Source organism: Pararge aegeria, chromosome 15 (genome assembly GCF_905163445.1).
Source record: "Pararge aegeria chromosome 15, ilParAegt1.1, whole genome shotgun sequence".
NCBI classification, from domain to species: Eukaryota; Metazoa; Arthropoda; class Insecta; order Lepidoptera; family Nymphalidae; genus Pararge; species Pararge aegeria.
Genome location: NC_053194.1, coordinates 17,775,267 through 17,792,001, shown reverse-complemented (window position 1 = coordinate 17,792,001; position 16,735 = coordinate 17,775,267). Strand labels below are relative to the sequence as shown.

The 16,735-nt window shown below is 38.1% G+C and overlaps 1 protein-coding gene across 2 annotated transcripts in view; it reads left to right on the top strand.

The window, feature by feature from the left end:
* The window catches only part of LOC120629702 (calmodulin), a 34,285-nt gene extending 19,998 nt beyond the window's left edge, over window positions 1-14,287 (top strand). For both annotated transcript variants that reach the window (XM_039898689.1, XM_039898688.1), the window contains exons 3-4: window positions 10,621-10,863; window positions 13,404-14,287. In XM_039898689.1, coding sequence (XP_039754623.1) covers window positions 10,621-10,863; window positions 13,404-13,432 — 272 coding nt within the window. In that variant the 3' untranslated portion in view covers window positions 13,433-14,287. The remainder of the gene's footprint in view (window positions 1-10,620; window positions 10,864-13,403) is intronic.
* The last annotated feature ends 2,448 nt before the right edge of the window (window positions 14,288-16,735 follow it).

Sequence of the window (16,735 nt, the reverse complement as noted above, 5' to 3'; positions counted from 1 at the left end):
CTGGATAAAGCTTGAACCGTAGTTTGAGTTACCTGAAATGTCTATAATGGTAACCATTCCATTGTGGATAAACACTATGATTAGACATGATGTAGAGCAGAACACAATGTTTTAATGAGCCTACATTGGCATAGAAGCAGGTAATGTGTTTGCGTGGAGCGGAGGCGAACGACCACTTAACCGTTGTGCTACCTCACGCGCCGACCGCGTCTGTCGACTGATTGACCTCATTCGACCTAATGGCGACCTTATTGATCCATTTGTAAAGGAAACATACTATTCAGCATGCAGCGTCCAAACGTCTGCGAAAAGTACAGGAGCCCTTTATCGGGGTTGAGTATACACCATTCCAAATGATCCATTCCCTCATCCTGTGCGACCGAAGCAGGTTATGACACGGTATTTTCACCTGTCCGATTCCCCTAAAAGTATAAAGCAAAATCGTTTCTGATCTAGGCCTGCCAAAACACGTCTTAAAAAAATGTTTGAGCCAAGTTTTATGATATCGTTCAGCTAATCCTATAAACATTAAAGGCGAATTTGTTTCAAACCACAGGCAAAATGACGAATTTGAATTTAAGTGTATTTTCGAAAGAATTATGATACATGCAACATCGGGTTACATAGTTGTTGTTTTAGTTATCACTTATAAAGACAAAGTTTCCGTGCAAAATTTATTTTTAGAAACTAATTTACCAATATTTGTAAAAAAGCTTATGTTTTTTTGTAGTTTTATGTAAAACACGTGGCGTATTTGTCTGTAATAATAGTTGAATGTGGTACCCTCGTATAGGTGAATATTTATTCATCATATCAACCCATTAACCGAACTTGGAATTCGAACTCGGCCCCCCCCCGAAAGTGAAGCTTAAGCCGAAGAATGAGTGAGATAATAGGATTAAACTTTACAACGGACATTGCTTTAAGGATACTCGTCCGTCCGAAAATAATGATGTAATAAAAGGGGGCAGTAACATATTTTTGAAGCTCAAAATCGTTTCAAGACCATGTTGATTGCGAATTAATCACAACCAATAAAGCGTAATTGACAATGAAATCTTGGTGACGTTCCCTCGTTGACTTCAAGAGATTTATTGTGTCACGTTACTACTGCTGTATGTACGTGTTTGTACATTTACTAGAGGACGCGCATATTGACGCTTTGACAGGGAAAATTAGAAATAGGCCGGTCAAGCAAACTTGTCTGAGGATCGAATCTCAATATAGACGTTCTTTCGACATTTCGACTCTGTGACATCCAAAAACGTTTTTGTTTTGCCGCTGAGCAAAGAATGCTTATTTACTATAAGAGAGAGAGAGAGGGCTAAACAGCTTCGATTTTCCGTTACAGTTTTAGACAATCGGTCTTCAGAGCTGGTTATTACGAGACTACATATCTCAATATATTTACTGAAAAAGATGGGTTTGTTTCCTCACGTAAACCCCCAGATATTTTTTTTAATTTCATTTGAATCCATTCTAACCTAGTGATCTTTTTAAAGAAATCTATGGTATTGGTAACATTCACATTAACTGTGTTATGAAGCAATGAATACAATAATTTATGTCCACGATACATCGTGGCGACCTTTCTCGGTTCTTTATTATGTATTGCACACGTTGGCAGAGACATTTACAGTCCTTTCCGCACTTAGCGCTAGAAAGCTTACCATTCATTTCACCTTGGCAAGTGGTATGGTTACGAATTCTTTATTATGGAGAATACATAGTTAGATGTATGCCGTGTGGTGTCACATCAGAATACTGTTGTTTTGACACATGACAGTGGGCTACTATATGCAATTGAGGATGATAATACTAACGATGTTTCGGATTTCGATTAACTTTAAAGTGTGCAACACACACCCGGGCTTGCATGCATACACGCGCACACACACACACAGACACACATTCACACACACGCATGCACACACAAATATGTGCTTTTGCACATGCTGCGACCATTAAATATTTATTATTAGATTAGTCTTAATAGTTTTCTTTGTTTCTTTACGCCTTGTGTTTTTAACTTTTATGTTAAATCCGAGACTATTTCAAAATGCTATGTTCATGTAATCTTTGTGGCCTTAGATTTAAGTAAAAGTATTTATAAATATATTTTTATTGTAACGCTGTTGATTACGAATAAATAAATAAATAAACTTAAAAGAAAATGTTTAGTTATGAGAGACAGCAACTAACAATCTAGACACTAAAGTGTCTATAGTCGTTTCAAAAATATGCAGGAAGATGTGGAGAAATTAATATTTTCTATGTTTACATTTACCTACAGTAAAGATTAAATGTTTTAGTTTTTTGCGGAAGAATTATGACTGTTATGATGAAAAACGTAGTATATCGCAGTTATGGCTTCCAATAAAATAGTTTAGCGCGTTTGGATTCGCTATCAACCTACACAATGCATTAGCAACGGCCGCCCGTGTCACAGTACATAAACCGCGGAGGGCATAAATCACATGTTTACAATACACGCGAGAAAAATATTGAATTCTGATGGAATTCGACGCGGAGGAAAATCCTTTGTCGTTGGACTGTTGCCAGGCTCATCATGTCTCTTCAGGTGGCTTCCATATATGTGCCAACTTAAAACTCTCAATGTAAATCGGCAGCCGACTTTTTCATTTTTTTGAACGTGATTGTAGAACGCTTGGAACAATTAAATAAACATCCCATTCACATCCAAAGACATCTATCTACTTTCTGGTCCACTTAAATGTGAATTTCTGCTGACTTATTTTAAATGCTATACAATGTTAACCCATATACACAACACAGCATTAGTTAAGCGTCACCGACGAAATCATTAGAAGTCAACTGGTGGTTTTTTTTCGTTATAAAGATATGTTTAAACGATTTCCTTGTAACAATGACTTACGCCGCGTATACGTACGTTCTTTAATTTTAGTCATCTTTTTAGCTCGGTTCTTAGTAAAAGTCCTTGAAACGACTTTATAACGCTGCTCATAGGACTGGTTGGCACATTTAAAAATACTTAGACACATTACTCTCGTACGCTGCTCGAATAGATGACCCATTGTCGCGAGTTGTCCTACTGGCAGAACGGCGGTCGGCCAACGGGTGCCCTTTGCGATTCTGATTCACGGACGAATATAGTACAACTGCTCTAATTTATGTCAGCTCGAGGTGTAGCCACTCATTAGTCAGGGTTTAAATCCAGTGCAGCAAACGAAATTAAAAGCAGCATTACATATAACTTCGCAACAAGTTATTTGCACAGGTAGCAAACAAAATTAAAGCGATGATTTACGAAAATAACGAAACGTCTGTTTACGTGAAGGCAGACTCTGTACAAATACCAACACCCTAGTATAAACGAAAAGGTAAGCTAAATTATTGAAGAGCTTTTTTTCTATATATCATTTATTTGTAAATACGTGTGGTTGTCAAGCGTTGAGTGCAATGTTTTTGTTTGTTGAACAGCATGTCAATGTTAAGTTTGGTTAAAAGATTTTTCTTTAATGATTATAAAAACAATTAATACATGAAAATTTCTGTAAAGATAACCATCCAACCAACCAAAAAGTCATCTTAAGAAACATGTAGAGTAAAAGGAGATAAGTCCCAAAATTAGAAATACCGGGAAGGGAATTCCACAGAAACCGTATAGCTGGAAAGTTGAACGTAAATGTTGTCTTAAATAGGTATTTGTATATTGCCGGGAAATAAGCGATACTATCATTGTAATATTTGTCAGTCTGCCAGCGCTAGTGTGGAAGGCAGATCCGTGCAATATTTAGGGATACGAGTAGTCGGGCGATGCTCCTAACAGCGGCGCGCGGAGTAAATCGCGACAGGCAACGCTCGCTGGCACTGGGCCAAGGGAATATGCAAATTAATTTGCAATCCCCATCGCTTCCAGACGCCCGTGCTGTTAGATAAGTGCGTTGTCAACAAATCCCGATTTGGCAATGGCTTCTGAACAGACAAGTGCCCTATAGTTCACAGTATTTACGGTCATTATCTGCTTTTGCAGATTTCAGCATAGCATAACCTTCCCAAGAACACTTAATGTCGGACGAGACTTCTGAAATCGAAAAAAACTGGTAGATTCATAAATGGACGCAGTGTAGCAAGAAGGGGGGCTCCAAAGTAACTGGACATTTGGGTCATTTTATCAGATAAAAGGTTTATTTTTCCATTAATTTATATCTTTTGTGTTAGTGTATTTCCTTACTTTTTTTACAATAATAGTAGTAGTTTAATTTTAGTATAACTGTGGGTTCCGTCATTTCTGCTTAAAGTTCAAGGTTTTTCCAAATGTTCAGACTTTTTTATTTCGACGATATAAAGTCACGAAAGGTTAAAAGTTAATGTGTGACAGGTCTGCTGTCAAATTTTGTCGGTTATTTCGCGAAAAACCGTGACACCCTTTTGGAATTAAACGTCTTCCTTGCAGTTCTCCACTAAACATAGCACGCTCTTGACATGGCCACCGCACCGCGCTATCGATAGCCGGTGTATGTGTGCCATCCTTGTGATAATTGGCGACTTCCGCATGCCCTCGCCATTTCTATTGTTACATTACTACTGACAATCAATAATCATTAACATTACGTGCGCGACGTCATCAGTACACCGGTCTGGGCTTGTATTACAAATCCTGAGCTGCGGCCAATGTGATGATTGCAATGTCTTCTATTGGCCCACACCTTTCGCACCAATGGCGGCATACACTGTATGGAGAGTGCTAATAGGAAGAGGAGTATTTTAATCGCATTGCTGCCTTTAAATCGTACTTTGCAATGCAATTTCGAGTTTCGTAATACAATAGTCTGATCATATGATGCCTGTCCAACCTGTTTTGGCTCTAATTTTTAGTAATTTATCTTTGCTCGGCCATATTTAGGCGAATTACAAGCTTGCCTTTGCCTTGCTTGATTGAAGAAACAGCATTACTGTCATTTTGAGAACCTCAAAATAATATTAATATTACTTATAATAACCTTATTTAACGGCATAACTACAAAAAGTTACGAACAGTGTAATGAATGGACGTAGAACCGACGGACCTTGTGGTTTTTAGATATTACGAATTATAATGGCAATTCTGCATCAAAAACCTTTGTTTATAGAAGAACATCCGAATCCAAAAAAATTCACGCTTCTCATTAGTTAAAAACCCTTTGGAGTCTAAAATTTACCAGCGTTTTCTCAACTCACTATGATAATCTTATAAATTAGTTACCGAAGTAAGCGTGAAATGAAAATCCTAAGTACTATAATAGAACAATTCAATTGAATTAGACTTTTCTGCGCAATGGCGCAGACCTATTTATACTTCCTCTATTACTAAGGCACTATGTAATGGATTTCGTCATTAATTAATGACTAGTATTTATCATCGTAAATGTATTACTAGCAGCTAGGACGCGGAGAGCCTACTGCAATGACGCAGTTTGTAAGGAATGTGCTCGCAAGGAGGCACCGACGCTCAGCGGAGTCAAACATGACAAGTTTATGTGCAAAAAAGTAGTTATACCAGAATGTGCGAAATGTAATGGTGCTAATATATGACAAATAGTCTAATGGGCAGTTAGCAGTTTCAACTGTAATATATAGGTCTCCCCTATATTGAAATTGAAACTGCCAAAAAAGTTAAAAGCTGCCAGGATTGGGCTAACTCCCATATAAGTTTAAATAGTGACTCGAAATGTTATCATAATACAAACAAAAGGTGATTTATTTAGTCTTTTTTTTTTTGATACCAAAATATTTTGTACGCTAACAAAAAAAAATAGACAAATCAAGTTTTTTTTTTGTTGTTGTGAAAAGGTTCGAATCTTTTTAAATTATGAGTTCAAAAATGTTTCTTTGTTTGTGTGTCCTTCCTTCATGCCCTGAATTAGCAACGAATCAACAGATTTTTATGCATAGATTTAGTTCATCGGACGTGAAGTAACATGGGCATGTATTATTAAACTATTCCACTAAAATTAGCTGTTCCTACGGGATTTGTAAAAAGCCGTAATAGAGTTGAGAAAATCAACAAGTTTAATTTTTTCAACATTTCTTATTTGGAGTCTCTAATAAGGAATGTGCTAGTGGGCATTAGGCTTAGGTAGGTAGGTACAGGCACTGCTAAGCTGACGCCATCGCAGCTCGTGGCGTCATGCGTCCTTGCCGCCGCCGCCCGCTAAGGCTTCGTCTTATGTTCACTTCGCGATACTTTATCAGCATACAAATTAATCTTATTACCAGCCAAGGTTTCCTACGACGGCATGAGTAATTGGAGTCGTATTTTTGGATTTTCGCAATTTGCATTACGTGATAGTTACACTGCTGTGACAATAATGACAAGCTATTCAAAATTCTACGTTCATTCACTGTTTTTACATTCGAGACATAGGTCTCGGTTGGTTTATTTAGTTGTCGAAACACGTGCACACTTTTTATTCATTCAGTCAAAGGATCTGGCAATAATAAAGTTGTTGAAACTCAAATTTCTTACACCTATAATATATAGTTATTTTGACTGAGGATGGTTAGTTCTTAGTTAGTTAGTTAAGTGTGGTGTAGAGTTTCTAGTGTAAGATTTCCTAACTGTGTTTATTTATTATATCGCACGAAAGTTAACTACGATTTATATGGAATCGGAGCAGCGCCATCTAGCTACTCTCTTTTTCGCCCAGTAAAAGGTATTCAGTCGTGGACTGCAAAAAGTCAGGATTTCGGCTTTAGACTAAAAACAATATGGCATTATATACTAATTAACAAAAGAAATATGTTTCGTGACAATGGATTGATCACCATCAGTAAAGTGTTATTAGCTTAAGAACTTGCACTCGTCATGTGATATTTCAAATATTCAGAACATTAGTTGTTCTTTTGTTGAATAAGTTTAAATTGTGGTCTCTCATTTTACCTACACTCCGCTTTTCCTCTGAATAACTAATCGATATAAAGTCCAGACAAATCCTAATGAAATAGAAAGTCCTTTTTGGAAAGTCATTTTGTATCTAAATAATTATCCGCAAAGTAACGTCTGTTTTGATCCAATATCTAAAAATTATGTTTTATACTATGTCAGGATTAATATGACCAATTAACTTTTGATGATTTAGGATGATTATGATTTAACTTCCATAGAAGATAAGAAATTCTTCGAAGTCGCTTAGATGAATGTGAATATTGCAATATAAAGTTGTCATATTTGGTGTGCAATAATCTCTGATCGTCATATTTCAAGCGGAAACTGGAGCACACCACAATCCCGCAAACCACACGAGCGGTGCTTGTGCTAGACATCCGACATTCACATTTTGTCTTTGCCGTGATATTCATGCTATTTAGTGAACCGGAGCTTTACGGATTGTTTTATTTTATCAGACTGTTCTTTATCCCCTTACAGATAAGGACCGATTTTTATCAATACTTTTACTCATTGACAGGGTGTAGTGTTTCGTCATCTTGCTTTTTAATGTTCTATTATTTGGTACAGAGGTACAGGAACATTAACTCACAAAGGTTGCTTTGTGGTGCATTTGCTACACTGATAAAGTATAGTATGTAGGTAGGCATCAGTATCTACGCCAGTGCATTAGGAAAATTCCTGTAAAACTAGTCGTAAGTTGGAAATAAATAAATAAATTAAACAATTAAACTTAGACGTATCCTCGTGGATACCCATCCATGTCCATCATGTGTTTATGGTCTAGTTTGTTTTATTGAAATGTTGAGGATGAGATGAAGATCTTCCGACAAATAGGGCAATTCCTCAATGGTTAAATTATAAACTTTAATAACCATTTATAGATTACACTCACTGCAATTCATTTTTATCTGAAGGCGAAATACACTCACGTTTTGCAAATAGCTTTGTCCCGAAAAGGTCCATATGTTCATCTAGGGGACATAGTTTGACAGTGTGCCATAGGTCATTCATTGAAATGTGCAGTACACAGACAAAATACAAAGAATAACCCTAGTGCGAAAAACTACAGATACTAAACGGTGATCTTTGACAAATTATAAGAAATATAAATTCACAATATTGTATTGAGTTTTGTTTGCAAAAAGCCATCGTGCGTGTCATCTTTCAAGGTAAGGCAGCCTATTGTTGCTCCTTGAACAATGCCCTGCCCACCCGGGCGAGAACGATTCACTTCTTAAATTGCTACTGATGACCACGAGGAGTGATCGTTACGTTCATACAGAGGTCGATCGCGATTCATGTCAATAGCTTTTCCTGAGAAACAGCTACCAATTAAACTATCATGCCGCATAATAATAAGGCATCGTTTATTTACGGGTTATGGCATCCTCAATGAAGTTACTTTAACTTAAAAACAACGTATCTTCTCATAAATAATTAAAAAGTTTCAAATATTAACTAGGCTCAATTACTAAGTTCGAAAATTGTAATGTCATCCTTTTACTGTAGAGATAAAAGCTCATCGCATGGCTGCAATAGCCGTGTAAAAAGCACGAAACGCTCGTTCTCAACTGGCGCTTGACATACATTTTGCATTAATTTGGTTTCAATTAATTAGGCTGTACTGATCTAAAGATTATAAAGCACTCCCAGCGTCCTATTAAAATACCAACATATTCAATCGACTAAAAATATATTTCGGCATAACTATTACGTTGTCGTGTATTTCTCAAGTGCTTTAAACATTTTGGGGAAGACCGGGAAGGTGTTTATATTACGTCACCAGTCCAGATGTGTCCCAGAAGCGAGAGCTGCTCGGCCTGCATTCCCCAAAGCTCTACGCAGGGTATAAATATAACCTCCAATACGCGACGGAAAGGTTACCCCAAAATTAGCAAATCCAAACTTAACCCGCACTTATTTTTGCAACGCCGGAACGTTCACCCCCTTTGTTAATGATTGACGAGACGATGTGTCTAGCCATTTTCGGTCGAGGAATTTAGGACAGTTTTGTTACAATACTTTGGCGTGTTATCACTTTCGCATTATTAACATATAGGTACAGGAGTACGGAAACATCCCCAGATAATAGGCGTGATGGATTTCGCCTGTTGTTGCAACAAAATCAGACGACGAATTCTCACCATGTCGTAGGAAGATTGAAAACAAATTGCTGTCATATAATAGGTATGTGTAGTGGAATTTTTGGAATACAAGAAATAAGAGAAAAACGTAATATCTTCGTTAGTGGCTACCTCATAACAAAGGAGCGTGGGCCCCCTTATGTATATAACTTGCTTGTTTCCACACGTCACTCAAGAGAGACAAAATTTTAAGGGGTGAAGACCAAAAGTTACGTGGCAAGACTATCATCATAATTATCATCATCATCATAATTATAATCATCATCATTTTTAAGAACATATTATGGAAAATACATTAAATAGTTTAGCTTTGTTGCAGGAAATTGTTCCAAGTTCTTTGACGTTTTTATTGTACAATTGCATTAATTGCTTCAGAATTGGGATCTTGAGCGTATTCAATAATTTACATGGTTTCGTGGAATCGTTTACCACAATTTTCATTGGAAACGAGCTCGTAGAAAGTTATTTTTATTCGCAATATAATTTAGGCAACATTTATCGCCAATTCGTATTAAAACGCCTTCGTTTTACACTTCTCAGTAAATCTACATGATCCTTTGTTCTGCCATTTTATACACTAATGTGAGGGACAGCGGTGTAAACAAGTTGTATAACTGTGATGTGATGCATCGAGGTAAATTATTTTGCGTTACAAGGCTTTTGCGATTATTTGTTGACGCACGTTGTGTCAGTAGGCACAGGTATAGCGGGCAGTTTTGTGATTAATAACTAATTAACGCTTAATTTTTATCTCACCTTGAAAAGTGAGAACCGTTTTGAGGAAACCACCTAGTAGGAACTACTAATAAGTAGAAGAATATTTGTTATTCAGAGAGATGGTCGATGACTGATGAATTATTAGTTTGTATTTATCGAATGTACCAACTGCCTACTACAACTAACTTTCTTCAAGTATTTCGTATTTTACTTTTAATAAATGTATTATAAAGAAGAACAGAATATATTATTACTTAGTGCTTAAAATCTCTATAACCTTAAACCGATCTAGACTTCCTCGGTAGTAGGTTCAGGTAAGATGAGGTCATCGACATGCTATCTGTGTCCACACACCAATAATACTTGAACCAACCACAAACAATACGTGTGCAAATAGTTGAAAGATAACATTGTATATGTGTGCGCACGGACTTATATCGAAATAACTCCGGCGGCGCTTCTGTAAACATTTGGCGCTTCTTTTGATCAGGCGCATTAATCGCGAAAATAATAATACTCCCAGCACCTGCGACTCTTCCCTTTTAACCTTTCTTAGATAATCGTACGGTGTTTATTTTTAGTGCTCAATTTGTTTTGATTTTAAATCAGTTTCGCCATTTAAGTTCATTCTACTTTCAATTTCTTTAACTCGCGCCGATAAATATTTTTTCAAAGGAATTCAATAAAGCAATCAAGTATTCTATTTTAGGCAATGTTTTTTTTAGGGGGTTACCCTTGGGCATGTTTTAATTAAAGATTTAATTAAATGGGTTTAAGCACCTAGTTGTTATTGATTTTTAAATATTGTTATTAGTTTGTAAAGCAAAATTATGTTTGTGATTCCAGGCAACGGCACGATAGACTTCCCCGAGTTCCTCACGATGATGGCGCGTAAAATGAAGGACACGGACAGCGAGGAGGAGATCCGCGAAGCGTTCCGCGTCTTTGACAAGGACGGCAACGGGTTCATCTCCGCCGCGGAATTGCGCCACGTCATGACCAACCTCGGAGAGAAGCTCACCGACGAGGAAGTCGACGAGATGATCCGCGAGGCCGACATCGACGGCGACGGCCAGGTCAATTACGAGGGTGAGTACGCCACGCATTTTTGCGACCCAGATCTAATCAGCAGCTCCCTCGAGCCACTTCTCGCCTATTTAAGCTTCTTCAGTCTAGCGACATGGGCCTAACGAGATCAGGCATCCTTAAGCCACTTCACGCCTTTTTAAGCTGCTGAAATCCAGCGACATTAGGCCAAACGAGGTCAGTAGCTTCCTTGAGCTACTTCACGCCTTTAAAGCATCTTCAGTCTAGCGCCATGCGCCCAACATCAGCAGTTTCTTTAAGCAATTTCGCGCCTTTCTAAGCTGTTGAAGCTCAGCAACATACAGGAGTTACAGGAGAAATCGTGACTACAGCACCTTTTCTTTTAAGATTACACTTGCAGAAGAGTTACCGTTCGACGAGTCATGCCAATCCCATATGGACTTGCTTTGCGCATTTGCATGCATCGGTAAACCTAGCAGCTGGTTTCCTCTGAGAATCGCACCCTCAAAGTCTGCCAAGGCGACAAGCGATTTTACGAGTCCGAATGCCAACTGCGTCACTATACATTATATACACAAACTTAATTTGTTGATGTGATGTTGTGGTGATGATAACGTGAGTAAGATACAATTGCCGTAACAGAATTACGTTAATTGTATACTTATTAATTGCCACAATAATTATTTTCTCTCGAATCGATGTTAACGATGCAATTATATTGAAACGTTATGAATGTAACAGAATATCAAACCTCACACAATATCAGTAGAGGACAGAAGTTAAACTTTTTCTAGATACCTGAAAATATAATTCTTAGAAAGCGAACTTGTGCATTAATGGACTCTCATTGGATACATTGCAATCAATCGTTATTTATGAAGATGACATAATATAATGTAAGAAAAGAAAATGGTTTGGGTTTATAGTAACCACTTCGTGCATGTGAGTTCTAAGTATCCTGTAACCTGGACCTCAGTTGACTGAAATCCTTTGTTTCGTCTTCATTAATGGGTGGTGGTTCCTAAAATACTTCAGTAAATAATACCAACACAAGGAAATGCATGGGAACTATTGGTGAAGAGTATTTGACTCACTATTAATTCAGTTCAGTCTACTCTAGTCACACGTTTATTAATTGAGCAACATTTGTAGCGAATTGAACATTTAAAATTCTGTTTTTAATACAGTCATATGAGATGGTCAGTTTTACACCAGACGAATTTAGTCTGTTGATCACACCGCAACGCACATGATGTGTATTATCTGCAAATAAGTTATAAGCATAGTTAAATTTGTAACAGTCGTAAGTCCGTTTCACAAGAAACCGAAAAGTTTACTAAACTGATATGTACCCTTAGTACAAGATTTTCTCACTTACAGTCGTTTTCTTTATCTAGTATTGATACACTTGATCATCAGTGTAGAATGGATCTTATATGTATTGTTTTGATACTCAAATTTGTCTGCAGTGTGGGATTTGCGGTTTTGAAACAAGTAAAATAGGCCCATTTTACGGTGATATGCGAAAATCACTCCTCGATTGCTAGAGTAAATCTTGTACTAACTGAACGTAGGTGCTCGGGCGTATGTGACGTGTAACTGGAACGAGTCAAATGCTCTTAAGTTTGCTTCCGCCCGGCCAGCTTGGCGCAGTGTGAGCCGACCGAGCGTTTCTTCTTGCAGACTTCCATGCGCTCGCGAAAATGATATTCGCGCGCGGCGACGGCAGCCGCTAGCACGCGGCGCGCGCTCGCGTTGCGCTTACGAGTACTAACCGATACTGCGTTGCGCGCGCCGCTAGCGCGTCCCCTAGGTACCTACCTGCTGTGGTTTGCTGCTCGTTGTCTCACCCTCTGACATGGTAGCCCCCGCCCCGCCTCTCCCCGCACTCTGGGATCTCACTCTGTTGTGCCTCTCTAACTTTCGAGGCCGACCGCTATTCGATAACGCGCCCCTAGCACCGAAATTGTTGTTAAAACATGTTGGTTTTGGCTCTTACATACTCCCGCTGTGGCAGATGTGTATTTTAACGGAAAGTTCAGTGCTAGGGGCGCGGGACCGCCTCCGGTGCATGTATCTAATGTCTGTATAGAATCTTTCCTATAGAAATACCACCTGGCGATTCCCGCCGCTGATAGATCGTCCCCGCTTGTCGCGCTTTGTACCATAGCTTGAACCGCCTTCCGTAAAACGAGCAGCAAACATAACCAGCGAACCGAGCCGAGCAGTTCGCAGTACCGGCCACATGACATACCTTACGTTCCATTATTGTCACCGGACTATAACGATTGATTGACGATGTACCAGAGGGTGGTATTTCATAATCCCTGTGTAGTGGCATGGCAGGTACGACCGTTTCTTGTGGTTTCTTATTATGTTCACTGTCGCCGAGCACGCGCCGCGGCGGACGCGTCTTTGCGCGGCGCGTACTCGACGCGGTCTTGGTTTCGTTTCACAATAAGTCCTGTATCCTAGAGATATATTTTGGTCTAACAGGTTTCATAGTTGCATCTCTGTCGGTCTCTGTTGTGTTCGTTCGCCGCGCGACGCCAACTAATGCTAGTCCGTTTGTTTGCTTTCAGAATTCGTCACCATGATGACGTCGAAGTGAGGCGCCGGCTAGTGTGTGTGTATAAAGCAGAGAATTTTAATATACATTTTGTTTCATGCCACACAATATTACCATCGTATTGGACCTGCATTTCTCTAGTGTTTGCGATAAATTACTATTGTCATCGTTTCAGTTAAGGTATATCGGAGGCGCGCGCGCCCTCCCTCGTTATTTAGACTTTAAAGTATTCCGTTAATTTTACTATGTAAGGAAGAAAACTTCAAGTGTAGCGGTACATAGGCGAGCGAATAGTGTGCGTCGCGCTGTGGGGCCGTGTGAGTGCGCTGCTGAGCGGAGGGACCCGCCCGCCCGAGGGCCGACCACCAACTCCATCTCGTCGAGCAAAAAGACAACGCAACACCGCAATGGTTCGCTACACGGAACTGTGAGAGTGACAAGTCAGCCCTATTTCATGTCGTACGCATTGTGGACGGTACTAAATTCCAACCGAATGACGTCATTGAAGTTCCTTCCGCTCAGCATTCTATATGGATAATAATGTAAATTTTTTTCAAGTATAAGATATTTATAAAATACGTGAAGATTAAAAATTTGAAAAATCCTTCAAAAAAAAAAAAAAAAAGAAGATACCGCGACCGTAGCGGGCGGTACGCCGCCGTACATTACTTATTGAACGTTTCAACTTAATTGACTCAGTAAACGAATACATTAGATTAATTGGTACTGCATGAATTAATAAATTGTATCTGTAAATTACTTGATAAATAATATTATATTTCTATTGTCGGTGGAGTGCTCCGCTCAGTTATTCTCTTACCATTTGATTAATTCTGTTATTAAATTATACAAAAGACATACTGAAAATAAATGTTTCTTCATTTTTAGGTCAATAAGCATCGGTGTTTTATTTCACTCTTCCTGTAATGAGTATTTGTTTCTCAGAGTATAATATTATGATAGCATTACTGTAGGAGTCTCGTAATTATTGTGCTTGTATTTGTATGTTTGATAATAATTTATTATAAATTAAGTTGTATCTGTAAATTAAATTAATTCAAACTCATTACTGTGCCTTATTTTTTAAAGCACATTGTTTAACTTAAATTCTATTAACTACGCCGCAAAGCGAGTCCCGTTGAGCGTGAGCCCCTGTGGTTTTCGAGTATGGAAACATGCAACGTTAGAGCTAATGGACCAAAAACTGACAATCCCATAGCCTAAAGGTTTAACTGACCTAACTAACTCTTCCTCACACGTGAGTTTCATCTGGTTTTAGGTATATGTTTCATTGTACAAACACTCCGCTAGAAGCGCTGGTACTAAATATACGAAGTTGAACTTAAATACAATGTTCATAAGGTTAATTTTACCCTGACATCATTGTTTCCGTACTTGAAAACTACGACTTAAAGAGCCCAGGACGAGTTCGAAACTAGTTGGTGCTAAATCGACTAAAGCACGTTAGTAAAGTGGAGTATTTTATCACCATGATATGAATTGTATAGTCTATTAAATTCTAAAAACTTAATCTAAGCCCGGAATTACTTGCCTGTTTGACAATTGTCGCCAGAGCCCTCTTCGGCAATAACTTGAGCTTTGCATAGCGAGAATATTGACTTAATTAGATTTCTTAAGAATTTACGTTTAATTTGAATAAAATCTTTTGTTATGGAAATTATTTAGCCCATGTCTGAATTCTTTTGTAGCCCAACATTAAATTTGTTTGTACCTGTTGTTCAAAATTGCGAATTGTTATCGTAGAGACGCAGGTTCAAATCCTGGTACATCCTTTTATGGAAATCCTACGTACAGTTTTAATTTTCTGTTAGAATACTATTTGTTACTTACCATCATGAGAGAATAATAGGCAGTTTTTTATATAACGTACTTTGAATTGAAAACTAGACTTAGTAAATAAGTTATACAGGTAGTTCATTTTTTCTAACTTGTCTTTTATGTAAGTAAATATTTTTTTTACTTTCTTGTTTGGTATAGCAACATTTTATTTAAAAAACGTACCATTCATAACGAAAATCTTGAAAAATTATCAAAGAAAAAGACGGTACCCACTTTACAGATTTTTATTTTTAAATAACGAAAATTGACTAGCACAATGTTTGAATGAAATCTACCTACCACTGACTAGGAAGTACGAATATTAATAAAAATATAGTATAAATACTATTACCACAAATCTAGGGGATTTAGGTTAATAATTGGCTTTTAAAGTAGAAGCTACAGTAAGGATATGACAGAGGGTCTCTGGCCGCATAGTCCTTGGTTAGATTGCCGGCTTTGGTCCACCTATAATTTATACCTTCTGAACTTGAACAGTGTCGTGAGTAAAATAATTGTACTACCAATAATAAGCGAACGTAGATTTGCACTATCGACATTCAAAACGTCCAAATTCGTCCACAGCAGAGCGCACAGAATTTGCAAATCTAATACAAGAACATATAATCCATTTTGCTTTGACGTTACAGTGTTTCGATACACTAAAACTAGGTACCTACTTTACTTGCGGGCAGGCCAATCTTATACTAAGCTTATACAGGTCTGGCGGTGAACATTATATGAGGCATTTTACTTTGATAGAAACCGCTTAGGGGTACTGACAATCAAAAAGTTACAAGGGACCTATTCCCGCATCATCAATAAAAAAAATTGCTAAATGATGCATTGTGCCAAACTAGACCATTTTACAATACAATATGCCGATGAAAATGAATGAGATATCCGTTATGTTCATATAAAATAAATATTTCTCGAGAGTAATCACAGTTGAGACCATAAAATAGGGTAGACCATGGTGTCAATTACATTGTACACAAATCTCTAAATAAAACTCAAATTGATAGTTTTGAACAGTAGTGCTCCACTTTGTTTTTATTCCACTAAAAGTTGACCCTTGACTGCAGTTACGTCGGGTTTAAGTAAATATGCAGTCTAAGATTTAAACGGGCTAATTTATTTGGGTTTATGTATTATACACCTTATCGGTTTCTACGCGTCATCGTACCGAAGCTCTAAATCTGTTTGCGGCGCGTTTTTTCGCTAGGGTGATAACTAACCACGGCCAAAACTTCCCACCAGACCAGATCAGAGCAAATTGAAAAATTATTAGTATCCAAATTGCCCCTACTGACCCACCCAGGACCTCTCACTTATTACTACAGCGCTCAACACGAGATACACGCGCTAGGGAGGTCGTCCAAACAATGGCACTGTTCTTTACGCACTGTTTGAGAGGGATAGCAATATTTTGAAACCTGTCAATTTATGTATTATAAAATCGGCACGTATTTATCTCGTTTCGTGTGGGTTGGAACGCTTCGCACG